The 26854-nt window shown below is 43.1% G+C and overlaps 1 protein-coding gene across 17 annotated transcripts in view; it reads left to right on the top strand.

Annotated features, from left to right (window-relative positions):
• The window catches only part of LOC106742530 (CUGBP Elav-like family member 2), a 575750-nt gene that overhangs the window by 531908 nt on the left and 16988 nt on the right, over positions 1–26854 (top strand). For 15 of the 17 annotated variants that reach the window (XM_014615564.1, XM_014615562.1, XM_014615563.1 and 12 more), the window contains 3 exons: positions 21950–22155; positions 24585–24713; positions 25454–25727. In XM_014615564.1, coding sequence (XP_014471050.1) covers positions 21950–22155; positions 24585–24713; positions 25454–25727 — 609 coding nt within the window. The remainder of the gene's footprint in view (positions 1–21949; positions 22156–24584; positions 24714–25453; positions 25728–26854) is intronic. The other 2 variants (XM_014615571.1, XM_014615565.1) reach the window with 1 other exon arrangement.

Here is a 26854-nt window from a genome sequence, read left to right as displayed (position 1 = left end):
TAACAGTTAACGAACTTGCTTTAAGTCGACCATGACGTGCGCCGATCATGTGGAGTGGTCTCTTTGTATGTACTCGAGTATAAATTACACGATGATATTCGTCTGAACATTTATATCGTGACGCTTTTCACGAAAGAGTGATTACAAATTGAGCACACTATGAAGTAATCGGTGTATTTTCGGCTATCAGTTTAGATAACATCTACGGTGTGACTATAAATTCGGAAAAAACATTTCTCCACGATTACGTATGCTTTTTATATGTACTAAATAGTAGCGCAAACACGCGCGCTATCGCGAGCTTTGATCCCAATTATTATCTCGCATTATCAATTCTACTTCGCACGATGACTTTTACAATCGACAATCAATACGATTTATATCTAAGCATGCATTATGCAATGTGACTCTTTGTGAGCGCTCAAGTTCAACGTTCACCTTTGCGCGTCGATATCCAGCGAAGTTCAATCAGGCCCGCTGATGAAAACGCCACTTCTTCTTTGCATCTTGCAGTCCCCATCTTGCATCGTCCCATGTTGATTGCACTTCACTCGCGACGCGATTCATCAATCTTTATATTTAAGCGGCGATATTTATATTTATTAACGAACATTCCGACGATATTTTAATGAAAAATTTTTATTTACTCCGAAATTAAGTCTACGAACTTGATTAACAAAAATTTAAATCGAAGTTAAAATTTACGAACTTGTTTAATGGATATTTATCGCGGTACGATAAATCCCGGTATTTAACGAATAGAATCGTACATCGTGAATATCAAATTGCGATCTGAAAATCGCCATCAATCTTTTGCAACCGTTGTAACTTAATGATTTTTATCTAGACAAATATGTTTCAGTTTCCAATCGCAAAGAGTTTGATGTGAGAACACGGGAAGTCAATAAACTTACTTTCGAACCGACCCCGCTTGGCCCGAATCGGCTCCTCCGGTGCGGTATTTGCGTTCATTGAAATCTCATCCATCGCCGCAAGCTCTGATAGATTTGAAATAAAAAATAAATATTCTGATCAGTTAAATTGATAAATCTCATATAAATGTAGCAAAATTAAGATTTATATTCGCATTTCAGGATGCGAATTTTTATAAAATCTACGTGGCATTTATTTACCCACGATTTGTCTACCAAAAATGTCTTTAGTTCATCCCGCAAAAGAAAATTATAACTAAATAAAACAATTAAATATATTTCGACGTCAGCATCTCTATATTCAAGAAAATGACTTAGGAATAACAACTAAATCTCATTAACTAGTCTGAACTTTGCTGTCATTATTACAAGTTAGCAATAAAGGGTAAAATGCGTTTGCTACGAAGTACAACTTTATTATCTGAAATGATTAGCATGAATAGCTAAGGTTGACCTGCTGTGCTTTCCGTTTGGTTACAGATAATACGAAACACGTTTATATCAATCAACGAAATAGTGCACCTAAAATGATTGACTTAAGATCCAGAGATTTTTTATTCGAAGCCATCTGTTCTTAAGCGTGTTTTTCAAATATGATATATCATTAAATCAAATAAATGGCTAAAATTTCAGCAAAATCAGCATACACTTAACACTTTAAAGACAGCTTATATTAAAAAAAGCATTAAATTTTTAGTTGGGAATGTGAATATGACTTTAATATTATCATGCGTTCTAATATTTTTCACTATAGCGCCTAAATTTAAACAGCTAATAAATTTAGTTGTGATAGCAACGACATTAGCTGTCCCTATTTTAAAAACATTTCAACTGTCACGGTTAGATTTTAACTATGCTGATTTCTCCTCGAAATATAATAATTATATCGAATATTTGAATTCGAATATATATTTGAATTAATTAATTTCATCACATCGCATGAGATTTTCGAAGATCTGCCCTCATTCGGAACGTCGTTATCGAATCCTGAACGGTTTAAGAAAATACGTGAAAATTCGCTTAAACTATTCGACTCGGCTTGCTGCTCTAATTTTACTTAACCTATTTCTACCGCACGTTTAGTATTAAATGCGACTCCGATTCTGATTTACTGAGGTTGTACGTCGCGCGATGTGCAATATATTATTAACGTCTGCCGTCCATTCTTAGCGTTAAACATTCGATATAAGTACAAGTCGAATACGTATGTATGCGCGTACACAATCGCCGCGTACGAAAAGGAACTATAAATACCGGCATTTACGAGTGGGCAAGTGCAAAACACGCGTATTTAAACGATTACGTCAGTTTTCAATCAAATCACCACCGATCTCGTGTTATTACCGAGACCTTTTTCCTTTTATTTCCCACGTCCTCCCTCCTTTCTGCACCATAATTGCTCCGCTGGCACGTAGCGACTAATAACTAGAAATTACACGAGCCTTGCGTGGATGTTCATTTGCCCGACCCAATAACGAATGCCCGGCATTTCGACTCGACCGCCGACGTTTCACGATCACGGTCGCGTGAACGCGGCTAGGACTCGCTCGTAACGCCAGCAGCAGCACGCGCAAATTGCAGGCGAGTGCAATTGCTGCCGAGCCAGCGGAGAGCCCCAGTAACTGCCGTTGCCTGACGAAATCGCAGCAGCATGCGATTGGAAACGGGTGAAGGCTGAATTAACGTCAGGACGTTAATTACGCTCGCATGATCGCGCCGGAGAAAAAGGATCCTACGAGGGCGGCGTCTCGACGCATTAGCGCGCGTATTCGCACGTCACCTTCGTTCCCGTGAGCAATCCTTCTCTCCGGCGCGCTCGCAACGGCCGATGGAAGGAATTGCAATCTCGGCCGCGACGGCGACGGTGCCAACCTTGAAACGTACGTCAGCACGCATCGCTTCTTCTCCTCGCGTCCTCGTTATCCAGGTCAGCGTAAAATTCCGGGATGCGCGCGCGCGCCGTATCGACGCGCGTCGTTTATGCTCCGAGGCTGCATCATCGCGTTCCCCCAAGACGCGAGGTTCACAGAGACCGTAGTTTCTTCGCGAGTCTTTCAGCGGATCTTCGGTCTCGCGGGAAACGCAGAAGTCGCGCTCGATAACGACAAATTTCCGGGCTACCGCGTGCGTTACGGTAACGACTGGTCGTTCCGGCGATCGACGCGGATGTAATTTCGCAAAAACGGCCGCAGGGAAAAGAGCGGAACGCGCGATATCCCGAAGCGTAATCCGGTTGGTTTACGCGTTGCGCGGCGATTATGCGTTCCGAAAATAGCCGAGCGCAATAATCGCGGATCGTTGTTTCGCGGAAGGCAATTACGCCGGTGCAGTCTGCCCGAGCTCTGTAACGCGCGCGCCGAGTCATCGTCTTTTTCGTCCGGCGATGCCAGAATTTCACGAGGCGGATGCATCGAAGCGCGCGCGCCACTGCGCGACGCTCACGAGAGGCGCGCACGAGACCACGACGACGGCGTATCCTTGAAAACGCGCGTTCGTAACGCCGCTTTCAACCTGCGCAAAACAACGCCCCGCGGGCGTTTGCGTAACACCACGTGCAAACGCAGACGTAATTTCGCGAAATGAATTGTAAGAATATCGCCGTCTGAATGCCGAATATTCTCTTGACGGCCAAACGTCAAATGCGTTTTATTATTTCCTCGAAATGGATGCGAAGTTCGGCCAGCACCCTTGAGTCAATTGTGCGACTTACGAGGTATGACAGGCCTGCGGATAGTTTGCACTTTTCCATTTCGCCAACTGCCATCTCCGCTCTTTTCCTTTCGTAACGTCTAAATTCTTCCCGGAGACGTAAGACGTCCAATCTCAGAGATGATATGGTATTAACTAGAATTCCTCAGGCACGAGTTAGGACACTGCATGATGATTCCTGACTGATGAAACACCCGACCGCCATTAATAGCCGGCCATTAATAAGGAGGAAGCGAGCGGGAGTGAGAGAGAAGATGTACTAATAAAGTACGCTGCGTGTATATATTAGGTACTCTTTTTCGCCGAACTAGTGTATACTTAGAACTTGAAAAGAGACAGACATACAGTTAAGACTTGATGGAAGAAGAGGAGTTCCCTATTAATGACGGACGATATCTTAACTTTTACTTGGGGAATTCTAGTATCAACCGAAAATCGTACGGAGATTTGGTTAGTGTTGCACGCTGTGTTTACTGTTCAGAGGAATATTATTATTATTACTATTAATAATAATAACAATAATAAAATTTCTTTAATGCTAATCATAATATTTCTCTAAACAGTGAACAGCGCGCAGGGCAACATTCGCCAAACCCCCATATGATTTCTAGCTAATATCATCCCCGAGATTGGGCATCTTACGTCTCCGAGAAAAGTCTAGATGCTATGAGATGAGAAAAGTGGGGATAGTAGTCGGCGAAATCCACGGAAAAGTGTAAATTGTCCTCAGGCCTGGTATAAATGATAACTTCGCGCGGGGTTCTCGCGCGTCACGTAAAATATTTCATGCGTGAAAATTCCTCTTTCCCTCCGAGCTCCTATAGAGCCCTTTCCTTTTTAGCGGAGCAATAAATATGGGTTGAAAATATTTAAAGGCCGGGAGAGAGAGAGAGAGAGAGAGATTCAAAGCGCAGAAAAATATGTATATTCAGAGAAATTTGCGACATTTTTCCCTACAGTGCGCCCTATCTGCCGGCTGATGTATTTGGAGTCACAGAGAAATCGTATCCTTCAAAGGCGCGTCGAATTTTAATGATCGCGGCGAACGAGCCGAGGTATGACCGCGATGCGTAAACGATATTCCAAAGTAATTGTAGTCGTCGCGAATAAAATTGATAGCCGTGTCGGTCTCGATGTTAAAAATATAATCGCACAGAGAGGAGGAACTTTGTCACGCGTATCTCCGTGATCTCTGCGAGAATATTTAAGATATTCGCATTTCATAAATGATCGTGAGCGGCTCTCTGCTCGCTTTGACTTCAGCAGTATTTAACGAAAAAAGGAAGTCTCGGCGAAAAGAACAAAGTCGCAAAATTACGAAAGGATCGTGCAGGCAACGTCACGAGGACCAGTTATCTTTATTATCCTAACGCTAGCGTCCCCTATCATTATAGCCGCGACCATATCGAGAGAGACCACCTCACGAAATCGCCCTAACACATCCTAACCATCCCAGATCCGACGGTGCACGAGTCCGTGTACACCGAGCTGGTCGCGCAACCAGGTGAACCACTAGAGAGTACCGAGGCAATTGCGCTCGGCGGAGGAGTAGCGGCGTAGGGTGAGACGAAGTCGACGACGATAGTCGCGGCAGCCAGGAGACCCGGGGTACTGCAAAGAAGCGGCGCGCGCGCGCGTACGAAGGGAACTTCAGATCGTATCTGGAGAGAGAACGTTTTCCCTCGGCGAGGCCGGAGATTTCACTTGAAGGAGTCAGGTCGATACCGGCGGAGTCGTTTGATCCGAATCGAGTCGGAGAGTCGAGTTCGCCGGACCGACGAGCTTTTCTCTCCTCTCTCTCCCCCGCATACGAAGCGAACCGTTCCGTAGAAACCGGCGGCCATCCGGTTGCGCAAGAGAGGATTGCGATTACCTCCCCGGCTAGGTCCTCCGCCGGTTGCTCCACTGCCTATCTCCGCATGGCGGTACCGTACTGTGTGTATATATGTGTAGTCATGTGCCGTTGCGCGCTCTTGTGCGGACAGGTACACGTACGAACACAGCGTTCGACGCGAGGAACGGGCTACCTGTGGCAACCCACTTACCAGAACTCGGCAAGCTGCACCGACAGCTACGTGTTTAGACTCGGATGCACTGGGCGCACCGTTAAGGCCCTAAATTGTCGAAGACATGTTCGAAGGGACACGCGAAAAAAGAGGAAACGAGTGACGGCGATAGAGAGACCGAGAGAGACAGCGAGACGCTCGATTACGTCGCGAATTAATTTAGAACTCCGGCGATGATGATCTATAATACCTCCGCAACGATTCGTCGTAAATCAACCGGAAGGAGCATTATCTCCGAACGAGTTGACCGAGTTTCCCGACTATTTACGTTTCGCCAAATTCGCTCTCGAGTTCTCGCGCGATCATCGACGGCTGGTGTTTTATCGTCTCTGCGAGCACGATCGCGCGCGATACGCGTTAACGTGTAATTTCCTACGCGATGTGCTCCTTTTTATTTCTCCGATTTGATTTAATACAACGCTCTTTTAAGTTGAATCAATGAAAATGCCACTAATTGAATCAATAAAACAGTATTCTACCGGCAATCAGTAAGTATTCACTAATTTTTAATGGAAACTCTTCCAATAAAAAGCTCTTGATACATCATTGATTTTGGCCAGTGAAAGATTCACTGCAAATCACTGTTACCTTATAGCAGAAATATATGTACAAATCGTATATGCATTCAATTATATGTCATGTTTAACGTAGTTCATATGGCAGCAGACTCAAGAGCTAGAGGTTTCGAGTTCTCGAGTCCCATCAGGCTAAGCGTGTTTTCCAACTACGATATATAAATTAAATCAATTAAATATAATTAGTAGACATTTCAGGCAAAATCACCGACAATATTTCAAGAGTGGGATTGAAATTTAATAAAAAAAAGAAGCAATAAATAATCTTTTTTCACTGTTCCCGCAGTTAGATTTGGATGAAACAGTTGCTACTAGTAACCCATTAACTGCCAAATTTCTTTTTTTTAATTTTTGGCCGGATAAGTTATATATGTGCACAAAAAGTTGTGTAACAGTATAATTATATGTTTTTTTTGATCCCCAAATGGGGATCGTGGCAGCTAATGGGTTGACAGACTTTTGTAGTGAAATTTTAGTGATTTGCGATGTTATATTTATAATTATGATCACTAATACGTCGATTACACTTTAGAGAGCATGTGATCGCGCCGAGCGCACGAACGAGTGTCTTAAAAAAATGGTCGCTTCGGGGCTCGAATGAACGCGCAAATGCTGCGCACTTAGTGTCGCCAGGCCGTTATCTTCCGGCTGCAATATAAGTGCGCGCACCTCGCCGTCCGTCGCGTCGTCGCGAAAGCAACTTTACGCGACTTATTTTCAACGCACTCATTTGCGCAGCGTGTGTCGCCCGCCCGTGTGGAATATTAGCCGCCGTGTCGGCTAGAAACGCGCTGTGAATTCATACGGTACCTGTGTCGTTGCGACGCGTTACATGTCGGCTTTATGTAAGAACTCACGCTGCAGCTGTACAAACGCAATTTCGTAGTGCCCCCTCGCGCACCGTATTTCCGCGGTTAATTAATCGCGCAGGAAGCATTTATCTATCGGATCGCTGCGAACTCAAGTCTGCGCGCAATTTAACGACACCGTGTATCCTATCTTCGTATTNGGGGGGGGGGGGGAGGAGACATCATAAATTTACGCGTCCGCGTCTTTCCGAATCATTACTTTCCGCATCCGATTATCGAATGAGGAACCAATTTGATCGATCAAAAAACGGGCGATCAAACGCGATTTTATTTCCTTCAACTCGCGTCTGATTGCCCGTTTTTCGATTGATATAACCAAACTGGTTTCTCAATGTATGCGAGGAAAAGAGATACAAGAGCAGCTTTCTGCTGAATATACTATCTTTTTGAATCATTCGTATGCCGTATGCATATGAAAGACATTACGAGAGAACACTTTGCAGGAAGTCATATGTGATCTTTTCATGAACCAGGATGGAAAATATGAGTTTATATGTAACGTGTCGATCAAAGTCGCAAAAGATTATGAAACGTATAAAGTTATATGACGTGCGGACTTTGTATCTTTGTAACATTGATGAATTTCGGACACAATTATTTGACATTAATTAATTATTAATTCTCATACTATATTGCACGGAATTATTAATTCATATATTCTCTTGGCTATAGCAGGAGCGACATCCAAAACGAGACAGTTTTAACACTTTCGCGATTTTCGATGATCGCGCACAACTTGCTCGGCAACGCGTCGTCGACAGGCCTACTGCAGCCTACTGCAGCGACCGGAGAACGATTACGGTTGAGCGTGTCGAATAATTACGCGATTATCGGGACCACTGATGATTACCCGGCAATCGAGTCGGCTCAGCTCGCTCGGCTTGCAGTTTCACGGCGCGAGCACAGTACGAAACGGCAAGCGAGGATTTCGAAGGTCGGTCAGCAGCATTCGCCTCGCAAACGTAGGTGATCTCTCGCGCTCGCGGGTGTACAACCCCTTTCGTCCCCTGCGAAGAACGCGTACGGCTGACCCGCGTTTTACATATTCATGCGTGGTTTTGCACGGCAACATGCATATGATAAGTAAACGCGCTCAGGGATTAGTGATCCGCCGTGTCCGTGGGATCTTTCGGACGTGATAACAGTCGAGGGGATCTTCCGTTAAAACAATCACCGCGCGCTTGTGGTTTAAACAAAACATCGGGATGTCAGTTCTTCCGAAGAGAGGAAAAATCTCGCACGAAAATAGATTCAAACGTTCACGGATACCAGCTGTTAGCCGTGACGCGTCTACGTTTATCGCAAATAATCTTACAATTACGTCCGGTGGAAAAAAACCTCGCGTTCTCCGCGAGTAAATAGCGTTTTACGTCGAATTGTTTACGCGGATTTCAAAGGATATGTGACAATTTAATGAAGTAAGTAGATACTAGACGTCTGGCGTCTGGGTGTTCGAATCTTACATTGAGACAAATTAACTTGAATAAATAATCGTCTATAAATAGTAACGTATACCGTAAGACTTTCAAACGCCAATATGTGATTAGGTTTTCATGTAATCATAAACGTTTATAGTTATAACCTGACATCGATGTTTTGCATATACATCGAATAACGAATAAATATTAATCATTATGCAAATCTCCGTCAGGATATCGCGATTGCGGTGTCAATCTCTTTAGAAACGCCATTCTAGTTTCCGTTTAATCAATCTGTAGTAAAGGAACGAATTGAAATAAAAGGATTCGCTGAAATATATCATCATGCGTCTCAATAACGCTAAATTTGTAACGATCAGATTACATTTATAAACGCATGATTAAATTCACATGTTTGTAAATCAAAAAGCGATTTAATAAAATTAACAAGAAGTTCGCAAACATAATTAGCTGCAATGGCAATGAAATTACTCGATTCAGACAAAATAAGAAGTGCGGATGGAAAGTTTTAATCGTATTTGTTAAATCTAATGAAGATGTTACGCGGTAGTTACTTTCCAAATTTCACATTCACGCTACCGTTGTACACGAGGGTGAATTCTCAATACAATGATCTCGGCAGGGATGTCGCGAATTTTTGTTCTACGTTAACTTTTATTAACTTAATAAAATCAGAAATAACGGGCCGTGTCGTCTAACGTGTTCACTCAGCCGCGTCTGGGATTATAGTCCCATAGCGTGCCTAACGTAACGTTGTTATGCTATAGATCGCGGGAGGGCTACGTAGATTTGTGTGCTCGTGTTGATTATATTTCTATACAGGGTATCTCGAAATGGTAAAACGGTTCTTTAACATTGCATTTTAAAATTTCACCAGAATCGGATATTTTAAAATTGGTGGAAATTTTAATTTCGATTTGTTATAATAATCAGCTTAATTAGAAATTAAAAAGAAATTAAAAACGTTGGCATACTTAAGATGAGATATTTTGCGGCATTATTAGATGCATAAATCAACACTCGTATATTTATACTATATTCTAAAGCCAATATTCACGGAAATTATTTAAGATTAGAGCATAAGTAATTACAACTTCATATTCACGGACCGTTTTTTCGCTGTTTGAATTAATATTCCTTGTTATATGAAATAAATACAAATGCAGATTGACGAATACTCAGAGAGAAAAATTCACAAAGCTATTATTATACAAATAATATTAGTCAAGTGACAACAGACTACGAATGCTGGCCTGAAGGTCGACTCAAGTATCTCTTTGTTCTTGATAAATTTATCAAAAGTTTATTAAAACCAGAAATCTCTTGTGTAATAAATATTTTACACACCTGGAGATGTATGATGTATGATGTATCACTATCTATGTCCCAGCGTCCTACTTTCCGTTCCAGCATCTTGGCTCCGGTTATTTTGTCGCGGCACTGCGGATATTTGCTTGTGGCACTGATAGTGATACTGATACTGACACTCCCACAGATACAACAATTTGATCAAAGAAACACATAGTAACGTAATGTCTACGGGAGTTCAATTCAAGATTTCAAAAGCCGACGAAACATTTTAATCACTTGACGAGAATGATAGCTAACCTGCCGATACACGTGCTTCATGATAAGCCTTTTAGCGCCTTTTAAGCGTCTTAAAACATAATGGAAATCTTCGGGAAAGTTTATAACGTACAAAGGTACATTTGATCCCTTTGAAGGTCCCAAGCGTTTGAGAGTGTGATTGTTATCATCCGACTATTGGTGGATACGATGTTTTTCGATTGATGCGAGATGACGTAATACTTTTTGCATATTATTTTGGTATTCTCACGCGTCGTATGTTTTTCTGTAAGGGAGTCGTTACGTTTCGAGCTGAAAAGCGACGAATATCGCGTTAGTACGTATATTCACGCATTGTATATATGTGTGTCCATATGTGTGTATGTGTGCGGGTATGTGTGTGTGTACGATTCAGACAATTAAAATATTTCATAGGTTATAGGCTTTTGAGATATTTAATCGGATTTAATCGGACTCTCATTAGTATCACGTTTACTAATTCTAGCTCACCACATTCCAATCCAGTGAACCGCTAATCGTTTTCCGGTTTTCTAGTTTTCACATGGCATTTTTTTTTTTTCTTAAAGTATCAGATGTTCACTACGACAAACGAACATTACTTTTTTTTTAATCGCATTTGTAAAGCCATTTAAGAACTTTTTTGAAAACACTTTTTCTTACAATAAAAATAGAGAGAAAAAGAGAGAGAGAGAAAGAGAGAAAGAGGGAGAGAGAGAGAGAGAGAGAGAGAGATTAGTTTAAACTCAAATAATTTTCTTGATTTGATATCGTAAACATCTTATTCAGACTCTATATTTCCTATTTCCTCATTACAAGTTTAAAAATATAAAAATAGTAAATATTATTAGAATGAAAATGACAAGGTGACAAAGTTAAATGTCATAAATGTGGCGAATTAAAAACTCGAAAATAAATATAATTAGGGTCAATATACGTTTCTCCGATCGAATTGTCGTATCTATGCGAATGTCAGTACCATGAGTATCCGGAATGCCAGAAGCAGAATGCTGAATTGCGAACAGCCAGGATGGAGAGGTGAGACACGGGTAGCACATTATACGGTGTTGCATTATTGGGCACACACAATTATAATTTTCAATTTTACAACTCTTCTTTTTACACTATCTTTAAATCTTTTAATTCTATCTAAACTTCTAACGTTTATAAAGGATAATGAGACGATTATGAATATAAAGAAAGTTTATTGTTTGTTTTATCCATTAATTATATACGTTGCCTTTGAAAGAATCTCACATATTTTCTTTTAAGCGCAACAAATAAAAATTAGTTTTGCATCAGCAACTGTAAATTTAGATATTATTGACTCGATAAAAAGAATCGATTGTGACGAATTAAGGCGATACATAAGACCCACATACACATGTGCCGCTACGTCGTGAAAGTCGGTAAAAGAAGGCGATGTAGGCCACAAGAAATTATTTTAGGAAAGTACCCGAGAAGCCGTCTCTTTGTCGAGGCCCTTGAATGTACTCGATTTCGTATGCGAGGAACGTTTCGGGAATCTGTCAGATAAAAAAGTACGGGCAAATACGCGCACGCTGACGATTTTACGAGTTGAGGTATGCTTGAAACAAGTAATGAGACGCAAGTCACGCAATATTACAAAATATTATGTAAAATATGAGACAAGTGAGATTTATAATAATGTAACTCGAAATATGATTTAATCCATTTTTTCGAGCATTCAGCGTCGCGTAATCACTTCAAATGTAATTCGAAATATTATCTTGTGTAAATATATTTCTGATTGTCAGATTATATTTCAAATACTTATGTAATCTCCGGGCAATAATAATCCAAATTACGTGTGAAAATAGACGGTAAAATATAAAATCGCAGAAGTATTTTATCACTTAAATGAAAAAACAAACCAGTGTATTTTTGAGAAAGAAAATAATGACAAAGGAACAGTATAGGCCGAGAACGGACCTTACATAGGAAACGGGAAGTCTCTTCCGGCGGGAGGGAAAGTAAGAGAATAAGGATAACGCAATGGGCGAAGCGTCGAATACAAGAGACAACCGGAAACAACACGAGACACCGGATCCCATACAAATGTCCAATTAACATAGCTCGCTTATGAATCTTCGCAGTTCACCGGGCATAAATGCGGCATCGGTGAACTTCATCCACCATTCGGACGTGTATGAGGTGTCATTCGTATCCTTCGTACGCGTCCTTAACGATAGTGATCCTTGGTGCTCGGCAGTCGCGATCCACGATTTATGGTGCCATTTGTTCCCACCGGCGGTTGTGCGATCGCGAGGAAGATATTCGGTGGTCACGAGGGTGACAAGGGTTTCCACAAAATATATGTGGTCGCCGACCAGGGGGGAATTCAGAGCGATATTTGCTTCTTCCAGCGAGCATCGCGAAACGTTCATTTCGAAGAAATCAGTTTCACCCGCCGGCTCTCGCGAGATTTTTCTCGGTGAAAGTTTCCTGAGCCGGAGCTTCCGTGTCGATAAACTAGTCGCCTATTTCCTGATGAAATTTTCGCGATCAACGTGTCATATCGAATGTCGCGGGGAAGGAACTGTCCCCGATGTGTGAACCTGCTTTTCGAAACTTTATCTGTTCTATTTTTAAGACCAACAGCTGAAGTGTGTGGGAATCAAGATTAAGCGGCCTCGCGTGACGTTAAATGCGCCGCGCGTGCGCGCGTACTCGAATACGAAGTTCAGTGAAGTACGGCGAATTACGTATCTTACGCGCGATTGAAGCGAGATCATAATGTGCTGGTTAGCTCGGCGAGCGAGAACTAGAACGGTTACGCAGGCCGTATCGCAGGCACGCTCTAAGGCAATCCGCGTTCGTTCGCAGGTGTCTTCGCTAATCGATTCGTTTGTCACTGTCTACATATTAATCACAGTGACGGCATTGGTTTGTGCTTTCGTTGGACCATGTGTCCGCACAATCATATTATGACTGCCGTCTGCGAATGTCGTCCTATAAAACACAACGATAATTGTCCCCCTTCCTCTGTATCGTAAAATGTTAATTTACCGTCTTATTATTTACCGTCTTATTAGCAAGCGTCGAAGCATCTCGCTAATCGGAATTCCGAACTGTTTATAAATCGTCCTGACGTCATTTCCCGGGAGCTTCGCCGACGACGTACTAATGAACAAACCGCATGATTGTGACCAAACGCGAGATGGACACACCTGTCGGTGCGTCGCTGCCAGATTGGCGGCTAATTTCATTCAATCCCTCATTTAGGAATTTATTTTTGAACACGTTCGCTCGTCGTTAGCTCTCTTTTAAAACCAGCTGTTCTTTGATTTCTTACTATCGTGAAATTGGAAAGTTTGCAGACTGTCGCCGGTCACAGAGCTTCGATCGCCTATTATTTTTATATTTTTAATTCCGGATTTGAATCTGCTGTTGAGTTTCAATTTCATAATTAAAGTTTTATAAATTTGGTTTCATAAATAATCTTTTTCGAGAAGGTGCGAAGTTCTCAAGAAGGCTAGTTTTTTTCTTAGATAAACCTATGATGACGACTTGTTATGAGTACGAGCCGATACTATCAGAGCTCGGTTTATTAACCTTAAATGATAGGAAGAATTTAATAGACCTTCTTCTTTTATTTAAGATTCTAAGATTCTAAGTCTTGTTGAATGACCCGAGTTTATTATAGTTACTCATATTTAATGTTCCCTCTAGGACTCTTAGTTATTTCTAACTTTTTCATGTGTGTCTGCATCGCATTTTTTACGGTAAATTTAAATCAAATAGATTATTTTTGTTAGCGAATACTCATTGCAAGTCAATAAAGGTATTCGCATATTTATTACATGTCTTTGGAATTTTTAAATTCGGTATTATAAAGAAATTCTTTAAGTACCGGTTTATTGCTTGCGTTTATACTAGTATATATATGGTTCGTCAGTTTCGTCTTTAATTCTTTTCTTTCTGTGTAAACTTTTTTCGTTTTTTCATTTTTTGATTTCTTGGATTTTACGTATAAATTTGCATTAAAAAAGATTTTCCCCGTTCAACAATGAAATAAATATAAAAATATAATTCCTCGGGTCCTTCTACGGGCAGAAAGCAGCGCATGTACCTGGCATGTATAAGCGTGGCAATTGAATTAACGGAATCAGTTCTCGTTCCTTAAAAGAAACGCGCGTGACCTAAAAGTCTAGGTGCTAACAGGACAGGGATATTTCTGGCGAAACTATACATGGTCACACATGTTGCAAATATGGAAGTAGTAATACGAATCTGATTTTCCTCAATACCTGCTCGTGAGTCCACAGTAAGGGGCTAATGCCCTAATGATTATTAATAATTAGTATTCATAGAGTGGGAAACGATTACGCGATGCGATAAAAATCTTTTTAATTAAAATCCACATTTCGCAAATTTTTTCACCGTGCGGATAGCTCCGGGCTACAGCCTAGCAAAGAGATGGTTCCGAGATACGCCTCGCGAACATTCGGCCAAGCTTTGCAGTACGTTTTGAATTTAAATCGGCTGATGACGAAAATTCTCGAAAGGTGACCTGACAACTTCACTTCCTGTTTTTGAATACCTTCATATTCATCGCGAATTTCACGCCTTTATTCGCGAATATAATTGTCATAACATCAATTCAATTACTTATCTCTTGAATTCGCGCGCGTAATAGTTGCGAAAAACTCTAGGAATTAAAGCGTAAGAAACACAATTAAATCAAATTTGATGTACAATTTCGTTCGCAAGCGTAAAAGACAATCGGCGTCTGGAAGAGTCAAGAATTGCTCGGCGATGTAGTTTTCACTCTTACACGGTTCTCAATTTCGAGGTTTCACTCGAATAATACGGCGAGAGGATGGAGAGGGCGAGGGATCTTCGACAAACGAGACGGGCGGTCTTAGAGAACGAACTCTGGCGGAAATCAAAGAGCTACGCTTCCGGCGATGCGTATCGCGAGCAACGACTCGTTCTCGTGCCGCATCTCGGAAAAGGCGCATCGAAAGGCCTCCCAGCGAAATTCCGCTGCTACTCCCTCGGCTGTTCACATTTGCATGCACGATCCTAATCTCGCGCTGGTCTTTTTCTACGGTTTGTAAGAGCCGCCGGTTCATTCGCGACGTCTTGCGCTCGAGTGCTGCGCGCGAGAAAAAGAAGCGAAGTCGAGTCTCGGTGAACGACGACGACGACGGGAGAGGAGGGAGGAGGAAGGTTGTCGGGTTGCGTATCGCAGGGCGGTCCGGATCGATTCGAAAGCGCCCGGCTTGGAAATTCGTTGGGAAACTTATCACGTTCGCAGAATGCGATTTAATTGCACGCGTCGTCGTGAATGGATCCGCGAGATGCATGGAAGGAGCTCGAATCGAGCAGAAGCGACCACATTGTTGGCCACCGGCCGGCCGCGAGTGTTTCGTTTGCGGAGGCTAGACACCTGTTTGTATCGTGCGAACGCGAGGAAACTAAACAAATTATCATCAACACCGACTGACTCCGCGGAATGCGGTTGGAAATTCGTTTTCGCCACGTGAGGTCAGCCAGATAATTGTCGAATTGATTTCAATTATTAACTCCCCAATTTGCGTACGTCGCGAACTGAGTTTCATTACAAATCCAAATGTGTAATTTTTACATACTTACGTATCTAAAATTATAATAGTAACACGCGCGCAAAATGCGTGAAAAGTGGCTACATAGTTTTGCACACATAAGTATGTAAAATTACGCACTTGGATTTGCAGTGTTCATACCATCGCCGAATGTTCTTATCGCGCGTATATCATTGCAAAGATATCGACACGTCGTAATCGTTGTTTCAATCCACACTTATCAGATTTATTCCGCGCGCCGGCGATACGGACATTTATCATTTCCAAGTTTACTGCGCGGAATTTTCAGATAAGATGTATTTCGATCAACCGGCCATTGAATAATGCAACAGACAGTTAATCCTTCACACCGGCAAACGCGCGCCGTGTATTCGAAACCGACCCGAGAGAGATGGAGAGAGAATGTCACGTATATCTCTTAGAATTCTAATCGACGATCGAAAGGATCCAGTCTGGCGGACGGACGCGCGCGAAAGAGTCGCGTTGCGATCGCGATTTGCCGTACGTACGTACCTGACCGGCCTTGTAAAGCACGATCGATACGCGCAATACTTTGACGCATGTATCCTGCGACGACGTGCCGCAGATGTCCTGACGGAATATTCGGCGCGAAGCAAACATTCCGCCAGGCGCGATCTGCATCTCATATCCGACTGCGTGATTCGGCGCATCGTGTCTAGTTTGCACGTGAATTACATTACAAATGCAGCTACGTCAATGCCTCTGTATCGTGACCTCTTGTTTTATTTCCGCGGCTAATAGTGCCGTAACATCGACGTAAGCCCGACCTTAACCCGGCAGTTGCGACGCGGCGCTGCAGAATGATTGCACGAGCCGCGATTAACAATATATACAATGCACAGTTGCGATTAACGCGCAACGCGCAGACATTTCGGGCGTGTTTAATTGAATGATTGATTACCGTTGTAAAAGTGACGGTGACGTCAATGCGCTGCGCATTGCTGTTATTTGCCGGGATAGGGGAGATCGATGCTGGTTGACTGGAACCTGGCTAATTGATTATTTCTATTGTTTTTTAACAGGTTACAGAATCGGGCGAGTACATGGAGAAAAGGTATTGATTGAGTTAACTTGACAATGAACGAACCAGACGCGTTTCCGTTGAAGGAAACAGATTTTCTGGCTCTAAGAATCAAATTTCGTTCATAAGAACCGGAAATTCCATTTAATCCTCCAATTAAAACGCATTTCGATTCGTTTATTGTCTTATTAATTCAACCAAACTATTTTCTCCGCGTAGGGATTTCACTACCATCTTTGACGTGTTTGAAACCTCTGCTTGATTCTGTAATCTGCCAGAAAATAGCAGAAATAATCGATTAGCCAGCTCACCCCTTAGTAAACTAATCCCTCTACTCCGAAACCGTGTGTTTCAGGATATGGAAACGTTATAAGTCTTGCCGCGAGAAACGAAGAGAGTCTCGTTTTATTTCATTTCACAAGCATCACGATATTCACGATGCGACCATTGAAAATATAACGGTTATAACGCAAATAACAAATCCGGTGATATCTTCCGTGTCGTTTACTGAACGATTTGCGCGGACGACGGGATTAACTCGCGCCAAATCGTCTCGCCTTCGGCTGGATAGCCGACTTCGTAAATATCCCGCGCAAACGATTGTCGCTATATCACCGGCTATCCGAAGTCGTTCTTTCCCTCTTTGTCTCTCTATTCTTTCCCCATCTGCCGACCTACTCGGCTAATAACTCGATTTTCACTTCCCCGTCGATCGTGCGTATTACTCTCGCGTGGGAATTAAATCAACGATACCAGAGCGGCCTTCTCCGCGCGCGTCCGCCCTCCTTATTTCCTCGGTCGACCGCGACTCCACCCCCGATCGATTCCCGAATACTCGATACGTTGGCCTTCGCACGGACGCGCGGTTAATACTCGTCCCTCTTGGTTTGCAACCGACGGAAAATTTCGGCCCGTCCAGAAGGACGAGCGAGGCGGGAGGGGGAGGTAGGAACGGGCAAACCAGCACCTTCGGTATTTAATAAACATTCCGCGAAGGCCGCAGTTTCGCTGGAACGTAGGTGGGGGGAGAATTTGTCTTCCGTTCCCTTCCGCGCGCGGCCCCTCCGTCCTCGCCAGTTGCCTTTTTACACCGTATTTTCCTCGCGAAGGGATAGGGGAGGGCGGGTTTAAAATTTTCATTCGATTTCCGCGGGAAATCCGATCCGTCGCCGGTAACCGCGACTATCCGGTCCGCCGCCGCTAGGGGTTGCGAAATTAATTAAATCGTTAACTGCGGACGAGTTTGCCCGGGCCGATATATCCGGCGCCCTTTCCGCTCACGCTGTTTCTCCCCGCGGCGTGGATCGACCTCTGATCGGATCTCCCTTGATCCTCATGCCTCGGTGTTTTTTTTTTCCCTTTTTTCCCCTCTTTTTTCAGGGACATTTCGGCCGTGCGCGAACCCTTGAATACGACTCGTTAAATGCAAAGGGTTGCAAACGCAAAGGGTTACATCGCTGTCACAGGAGGTTTTCATCCGGTTGGGTTGAATTGGTACAGGAAGGCAAATTCTCCGAGCAGAGAGTCACGTTTCAGGATTTACGGCCGCGCGGAAATCGGCGTTGGCGTAACCGTGACGCAGAATAATATGAAAACGGCCGGGAATTGAATCACGTATAATAATAAGCAATACCGATTAATGCTTCAATTCAGTGAGGTGACAAGAAACGAGCGTATGAATATGTGCTAAATGTGTAAAACGTGAGGTACATTTCCACGATACCCGAGTCGAAATTTTGGTTCTACAATAATCCTGCAAATTTCGTCAAATTTTTAGGATCATTAAAGTCTTGATATTTAATATTATATAAGCTATTATCCTTGATGATACCAATAGTTACTTACTATTGTTTTCTCCCTTTGAGTCTTAAAAAAAACTCACTTCAAAATTATTTAATATTAGATTATTTCAATATCCCACCTGAATTCATATTTGTCGTATGTAATAATGCAATATATGTAATATATGTAGTATATAGTGATAAGTACAAATATAGATTGACGAATAATTGGAAATTAATAAAGCTATCGTTATTTGTCAAATGACAACTATGAATGTCGGTCTAAATTTCGACTCGAATATTCCTTTATTCTCGATAAGTTCGTCAAACATCCGTTAAAATCGGAAATTATTCGTATAATGAATTATTGACACACCTGGAAATATGTGATGTATCGCTGCCTATATATCCCGCTTCCCGATTCAGCATTCTGGCTCTCGGCTGTTTCGTCATGGCACTCCGGATATTCGCTCGTGGTACTGACACTCGCATGAATACGACTGTACGATCAAAGAAACATATAGTAATATAAAGACTAATTGCATATTTCAAGAGCCAACGAAATATTTTAATTATTCAACGGGAATGATAACTAGTTTATTGGCACACATGCTTCATGGTATGAAGGTCGCTCGGCGTTTCGAAACGTAATTGAAACTCCCGGAAAGTCTGTGATGCGTGAGTACGTTTGACCGCCTTGAAAATCGCCGTGTATTGAAAGCATCGATTGTTGTGATCACTGTCCGTCGGCGGGCTGACATTTGTTGATTGACGCGAGATGACGTAGCATTTTTTTCCCATCATTACAGTACTCTCGCACATCGCGTTTTTTTTTCATAACCGATTCGGAATACATAGATCGGTACGTTGTCCCGTTATTGATCCCGTTGCATCATTAAGATATCCCGTCAACTTTTGAAATATTTGATAAATCTCTCGTCGATATCGCGTTAATTAATACGCGTTTCTCCGACCGAATTGTCGTGTCCGCGTGAATGTCAGTGCCACTTGCTGTTATCCGGAGAGAGCAGAAGCAGAATGCTGAATCAGGAAGGTAAGACTGAGGAAATAGATTGGATAATGGCCTATATACTATTTTCTAAGAAATTTGTGGGATTTATTATTATATTAATATCCGTAACCAAAATCTTGACTCGCGCAATTGGATCTCCTTGCTCGAATTTCCTCGAAGAAGTACGTTATATCGTTATCGCGAGCCAAATTATGCGAGTATTTCGCGATTTCGAAAAAATGCGCGTCGTTGGTATCATCACTTGTCACTATATTTCGTTGCAAAGCGTGAATGCTACAAGATACGATCGCAGTATCGTTTATCAGATTCACGTGCCCGTAATTATTTATACGCAAAACGTATTGATGATTCCCAGAAACACGATCATACACGTGCAATCGCGCCGTACGAACTCGATATCGACTTCTATGGATGCGCGTGCTATAAATCGACGTATGCTCAATTTCAATTCGCGCTACTATGGCTGCGCGCACCGTGAAATGGAGCATCGCTTTCCTTTGATATCGCTCGAATTGGATTGCAACATTTGACAGGAGCCACAATTTTCGCATATTAACGCTCGTCGCGCGTTTAGCCGCGGCTACCTCTCATCGGTATCGTTTGCGCCGCTTGATATTAATGCGTTAGCTCACGTTACTGATACTCTAAAATATTAATTAATATAATGCGAGTCTATGTCAAATATCTAATATTGCTGACCTAATTCGCGCGCGCGCGCGCGGATCATAGTCAAAAGCGATACTCTGGGCAGCCGGTGCGCGCGGATGCAAAATATAATCTTCGAAACACGCGCCGATATCCATTCGCGTATCGCTCGTACGCTTATAATCCTAAACCAGAAAAACGAAGCTCTGCTACCGTGCCGATTTTACAAGTACTTCAACAAATGTCGCTCCGCCAGGCTCCCGTTCGCGCTCGTGCAATATCGGTAATGAAAGCAGCGCATAACTCTATTAATCCCGAGCCCCAATGTCGAACTGTCGAGTCGGGCAAAACGCGGAAACTGAATACCGCGCGTGACTCGAATCTACACAGCGATCAAAGCGCGCTGTAAAGTGTGCGTAACGTGTATTACACGGAACAATTTTCTCTTTTTTTTCTCCCCGCCGATCGACGGATTCTCACGACGCGTCTCGCGGAGGTAGCAGTCGCGACGCGTCAGCGCCGAGAAGTATCGTCGACGAGTCGAACACGCGGCGACGGGAGAAACCGAGGACGGTACATCTCGCAGATACATCCGGGTATTTCGTCTGGCCTATCCCCCGCGACGCCGAATTTACATAAGCGGCTTTTCTCCGGGACGGAGCTTTTCTCCCGGTCCTAAACAAATATTGACCGGGTCGTCTCCTCGACTGGTCGCCGTCGTACGGTCGTCAAATGGCCCATAGCTGACCACCGCGCGCATTATCCGTAAACGCTTATTAAACGGTGGGCGAGATAGGAAATCATGATGTCAGCGGCGACCTCGTCGGGAGGCGACGTGAGTCAAAGTTTAAGAACGACGTATCGTAGGAGTAACAGTCGCGCAATTTCCGATCAATTGATACCGTCGTTAGCTCTCACGAGTATCGGATAACGTTCGCCTCTTTAAACAGCTTTAAACAGCTTTAAACAGCGGAGCATTAGCCGCTCTCGGCTGTAATAATAACGAAATAATTGGCGTTACGCGGAGCGCCCTTTGGAAGGATCTGTTTCCTCATATTCGGTAATTCCATTAAGTTGCCAAATGTAAACTCCATTACCGCACTAACATACCTAAAAAGCCAAATACTACTCGTGGGCAAACTAATGGCTCTCGACCATGGACAGTCGAGTGGTTAACACATAAACTCAAAATCCAATTAGAATTTAAACTCTAAAGAGTAAAAATCCAATTAGGGGAAAGGCTACGTTATCGCTGGAACTTGAGTTCTCGCAGAGTCCGCAACAAAGTCGTAAAACTCACCGGCTAAACCCTAAAAATCTGTTCACCTATAAGGAGCGCGACAAAAGTGAGCAATGTGTTCAGTTTATCCGCCGCGCAAATCCCCATAAAGCGATGTTATGTATCCTTGCTAATGACGGTTAAATATAGCTGTGTAAGCCGGTATCTCGACTGTATGATTAGTCAGTTGGTCAGACACGTCCCTGACGCGTAGTCATACGTGAAGAAGAATAATTGCATATTATCTTTAAGGCGATCGTTATGCGGCTATGCTATTATTATCTATACCGTTGGGATCGCGCGCGTTGCAAAACGAATTGCGTGTATCTCGCCTCCTCTCGCGTCATGACGCGATACTGCCGCTCGCGCAACGATTGTTAAAGAATTATGTTTCATTGTTACAGAGCGCAAGCTGTTCGTTGGTATGCTGTCGAAGAAGTTCACGGAGAACGATGTTAGAAACATGTTCAGCGTTTACGGGATGATTGAGGAATGCTCGGTGCTGAGGGACAGCACCGGGAAGAGTAAAGCCTGTGCCTTCGTTACCTTCGCTAGTAAGCAGTACGCGATCAACGCCATCAAAGCTCTACATCATTCCCAGACCATGGAGGTGGGTGTGCAATAACGTTACGTCAACGGCATATCTCGTCGATTCTGTTACTTATAATGGGGTGTTCTCATTTGAAACGTCGTTTTTCGATTCTTGGAAATCTTTTGTTTTTGAAAAAACTATAAGACATACAATTCTGAAATTTTGTACAAATATTTATCAATATTTTTTGTACACAGTAATTTCTACACATTATTATTCTCAATATTAATGAAATTATAAATAATTTTATGCTTTGAACGGAAGTTTTGCTCGCATATTTGCCACGATTTCGGACAGTAAGTATCTGGAATCGAAACGGCGAAAAAAGTGATTAAGCTACAAACTTATGGCTGTCGTTCCTACCACGATCCAGAATAAAAATTCATTTTTGACAAAATGGCACGATTTAAAAGAAAAAACTCGATCTTTAGCGAATTCTTTTCAGCTTTGGGAAACCTTAAAAATCGAAATATATAAAAGATATTGGCTTCATCGTGGTAAAAACGATAATCACAAGTTTATAGCTTAATAATATTTTTGCTATTTCGGTTTCAGAAATCTACCACATCCGGAATCGTGGCAATTAACCGTTCAACGCTAACAAAATTATTTATAATTTTCTCAATAGTGAGGCGTAGAAATTACAGTGCATAGCGTCGAAATTACAGTACAAACACTGATGAATACCTCCTTCATTACTATTCAGCGATTTCGATCTGACTATGCGATCATCGAGTTCCATTTATCCTCCCATCACCGACTCGCTCGTATCCGCGTCTTTTTTCTCTTTATCTTTTTTTTTATGCAAACTAAGCGATCCTAGCAAAATGCTGGTTGCTCGCGCAGATGATAGACGAGCCAATGAAGGTGCGCAATCTGTTCTCACGTTAACGTCCTGAGGAAGAACTGGGCCGCGAGGGCCACTCGTTCGATCATTTAGACGGAGTAAACGGTGTCGTAAAGAGATTAGGAGATGATGGTACAAAGCGGGTCTTCGCGGTTCGTTTCTTTCCGTGGCGATTCAAACGCGAGCCGTCGGACGTATTGGCTCGATGCCACTGTCACCCGACGAAACATCCGTGTGCATCCACAACCCGGCTAGTCACCTCGGTGAAATACCAATTTAACTCGGGGTAACTAAAACCGTGAGCAAGTGAAGATGGCCGAACTGGCCGACACCTTGGCGATTCGAAGCTCGCCAGGACTTTTCCGTCTCTCCGTCTCTCACCGGCCAAGTCTCCGCTGCCGCTTCCTAAGCTTCCTAAGCTCCCGCGAACTCTAGAATAGAAGCTGGCGCACATTTTTCAGGCGGTTTCAGTAAACCGTTCGAGCGGAAAGAAACGCGCGTTACATGTCGTTCTCTTGCGACTTCTACATAAATTCTACATAAAGTGAAAAATAAATTGTCTCGTCGGCGATATCGCGTTTGACGGATATCAAAATCTCCCTCTTCTGTTTCGAACTTCTCCATTTCCCGCGGTAACCTATTGCTGCGCGTACGTATCAATAGTGGAACTGCTTTTTTTTTTCTCACGGTCGAGCGAGACGTGTCACGCGTTTAAAATATTCATCTGCATCAACAACCACCTCGCGAGACGGTGTGTTCCCGTCGCGGTGACGATACGCCTATGCGACGTACTATTTCGAATGGCAAAAGCGAGCCGTGCCAAGGCATGCGGGCACGAGGGCAATTCCACTTTAATATCACGAATATTTCCGGCCGCAGGTTCCTCGAACTTGCTCGTTCGTCGTCGCTACCGGCGCAACCGGCACGCCGATTTCGCGTCTGCGATTGCACGCGCATTGTGTACGGTGCATCGACCTCGCGGTACTCGCGTGCACCCGGTCCCGCGACCGAACGAGAGTATCTCTTTCCCCGAATGTAACGCCTGATCGCCGGCGAATCCGTTCTCACGCCAATGCTGAACTTGGACTTGAACCAATAATCACATCGTGCGAAGGGACGCGGGTCTTAGACGCGAAATGACGCTCCGAGCGAGGTATGGCGGAAGTCGAAGTTAACGAGAGACGTATCGAAGCGTGGCGGGGAACTCCTGCGGAAATTTGAACAGAGCGGGACACGATTGTATCGAACGACACGTATCGTCCCGAATGCCGTCATTGAAGAATGTCGATCGAACTCGAAGTACGAGTGTCCCTCGGAATTAGGACAGTCACTGTCGCTTGCGGTTCAAAGGCTGAGAGAGAGAAATATTGTGTATGTTCGCGTATATTGTCTCTCTCTCTCCGGCTCTAAACCGCAGCATGACTATTAGTTGCTCCAGTTTCGAAGCATTCGACTGCCGACGCGGGCCAAATTTATCCCTATCGGCGTCCCGATCGGATTAATATCAATTTTACGTCGGGATTATAGGATCGACTCTCCCTTTTTATAGTTCGCGTCTTCTTTACGAGTGCGCAGCGCCAACACGTTGTACAATTTTCAGGGTTGCTCGTCGCCGCTAGTCGTGAAATTCGCCGACACGCAAAAGGAAAAGGATCAGAAGAGGATGCAGCAACTCCAGTCGAATCTCTGGAACATCGCGGGAGTCAACATCACGCCGCATTACCTGACCGTACGTATACTTAATATTTTACAATGTAAGCTCTTTGGCCGGTATCAAAGATTCCATTTGCATCGAAAACGAGACGCTCTTCATGACTCTATCGTTTGAACGCCTTACATTCGTGTGCATTATCCAGCCTTTGAGACTTTCTACACGGCGACCTCAATTTTGTTATGCAAAATATATGTAAAAAAAGAAACGGAGAACTAAGACCTCCTTATGGACCGCCGCCCTTTCTCTATTATTCTCATATTCTATGAACGCATTTAACGCCCAATGTGCGGCTACCTGCACTGAGGTCTTTGTTTTTAGCGAAGGTTTGATGAACTTCGCATAAAAACTTCACGAGCGTATGTTATGAATAATTTTTCCGTAACGATAATGCGACGAGGAATAAAGAATTGATAATCGACAGAAAAATGCCGAAAATTTTGACTATAAAGAATACTATATCTAAAAAAGAATAAAAAATTTGCAATCCTAAAAGCAGTACGCGATGCTTTCGGGAATTCAATGAAAAATCAAGTAACGGACATGAAAGTGTCAAAACTTCCAAGTAGAAAAATTCTAGATCTGAGGAGAATTATTTAAAAATCACAGGTTTCTCGCAGCCTTTTAAAATTAGAATGAAAATGTTTCCGAGCAGGTGGAAAAAATTGCGAATGCGCTTGCACCGCGAGAAATATCAATACGACGCAACGGTGCACACAATCGACCTCGATTGACGAGGCACGCGTTTGTGCTTACAGAACGACACGCATACGCTGGCGCCTGCGTCGCTGCAGCTGTTGCAGCAGTTGCAGGCGACGACGAGCGCCGCGACTCCGGTCGCCGCGAACACGGGGGCGAATGCACTGTCGAATGTGCAACATCAGTTGCTGCTGCAACAACACCTTGGCCTTGGTGCGGCAACACCTGCCCACGCCGCGCCCCCCGCCGTGCCGAGTCCGCCGGAAATCAACCCCGCGAATCTGCAGAGTCTGGCCACTCTCGCATCCCTGAGTAATACTGCTGGTGAGTATGGTTAGTGTCGATTGCTTGCATATATTTTTACTTTTGCGCTTATGCCGCCGCGCTTCTCGATTATAATTTACATTTAATTAGCGAAGAGTGGGCCAATGAGAGTGAAAGCACAGATCTTCTAGTGCAATTAAAAACAACTTAACAGTGTAAGAATGAGTATTTATCGTTGAATATTACGAATAGATTCAAACGTTTCGGCCCTATAATTGTTCATTCTTACCATTAAGTGATTTTAATGGCATTAGAAGACCTGTACGTTTATTCTTATTGGCCCACTCTCCACCTTGAGATTGTATATCAGAGAGTTTTGTATTTTAAATTTTCGTTTAATTAGCGAGTGCGTCAAAACGAAACTGAATTTTCTCGCACAATATGTCATATGATCGATATAAATTAATCGGAACCGACAACTTACTTGTCACGCTGACTCTGAACTACTACAATTTCAAATTCCTAATTATTAATTTGATAAAATCTCTAAGTGCATTAATGTGCGCAAATGCATGCATGTACGTAGAATCGTGAAAAATCATCGTATCCTTTTTTTCGACGAGTTTTATTATTTTTATTTCATTCTCACATTTTCCTTGTACGTATGTAGATTTCTGATTCGATTAATTATTCATGGTCTCGCACGTAAAAAAACATGCGACGTGTATATTAGCCGCATCTGCTTCGTGCACTTACTTTTATCTCATCTTTATTACAGGATACTTTGTCGTATTTCTGACATTGCAACGACCGGTTATGAGATCCTTAAATTTTATCCCCTTTGTACAATTGTGCCCGTTTAACTTCGTCGCGTCACCTTTTGACCCTACTCCACGAAAGCTCTTCGCATACTTATAGAATTCCTATTTATGAGCGCGATAAAAACGCAAATCTTACGGACGAGTTTAAATATATACTCTCACCAGGGAGATCTGCTTTTGTTCTGAAATGTGTCAGTCGCTCGGCCATTATTCCGATGCAAAGCATCGAATAAAACTCAATCGATCCGATTTTATCCGCGGAATGTGATTTCAATCCGTTCCTTCGCTAAAATTACTCGGCCGGCGCATTCATATCGATGTCAGAATAAATTATATTATTTTGCGCTTTGCATTCTCCAACTTTCGCCGCTCACT

The sequence above is a fragment of the Dinoponera quadriceps genome, unplaced genomic scaffold, assembly GCF_001313825.1.
Source record: "Dinoponera quadriceps isolate SergipeBrazil2010 unplaced genomic scaffold, ASM131382v1 scaffold113, whole genome shotgun sequence".
Classification (NCBI taxonomy): domain Eukaryota; kingdom Metazoa; phylum Arthropoda; class Insecta; order Hymenoptera; family Formicidae; genus Dinoponera; species Dinoponera quadriceps.
Note: the sequence above shows the minus strand (reverse complement) of the source record. Positions and strands in the feature narration are given on the sequence as shown.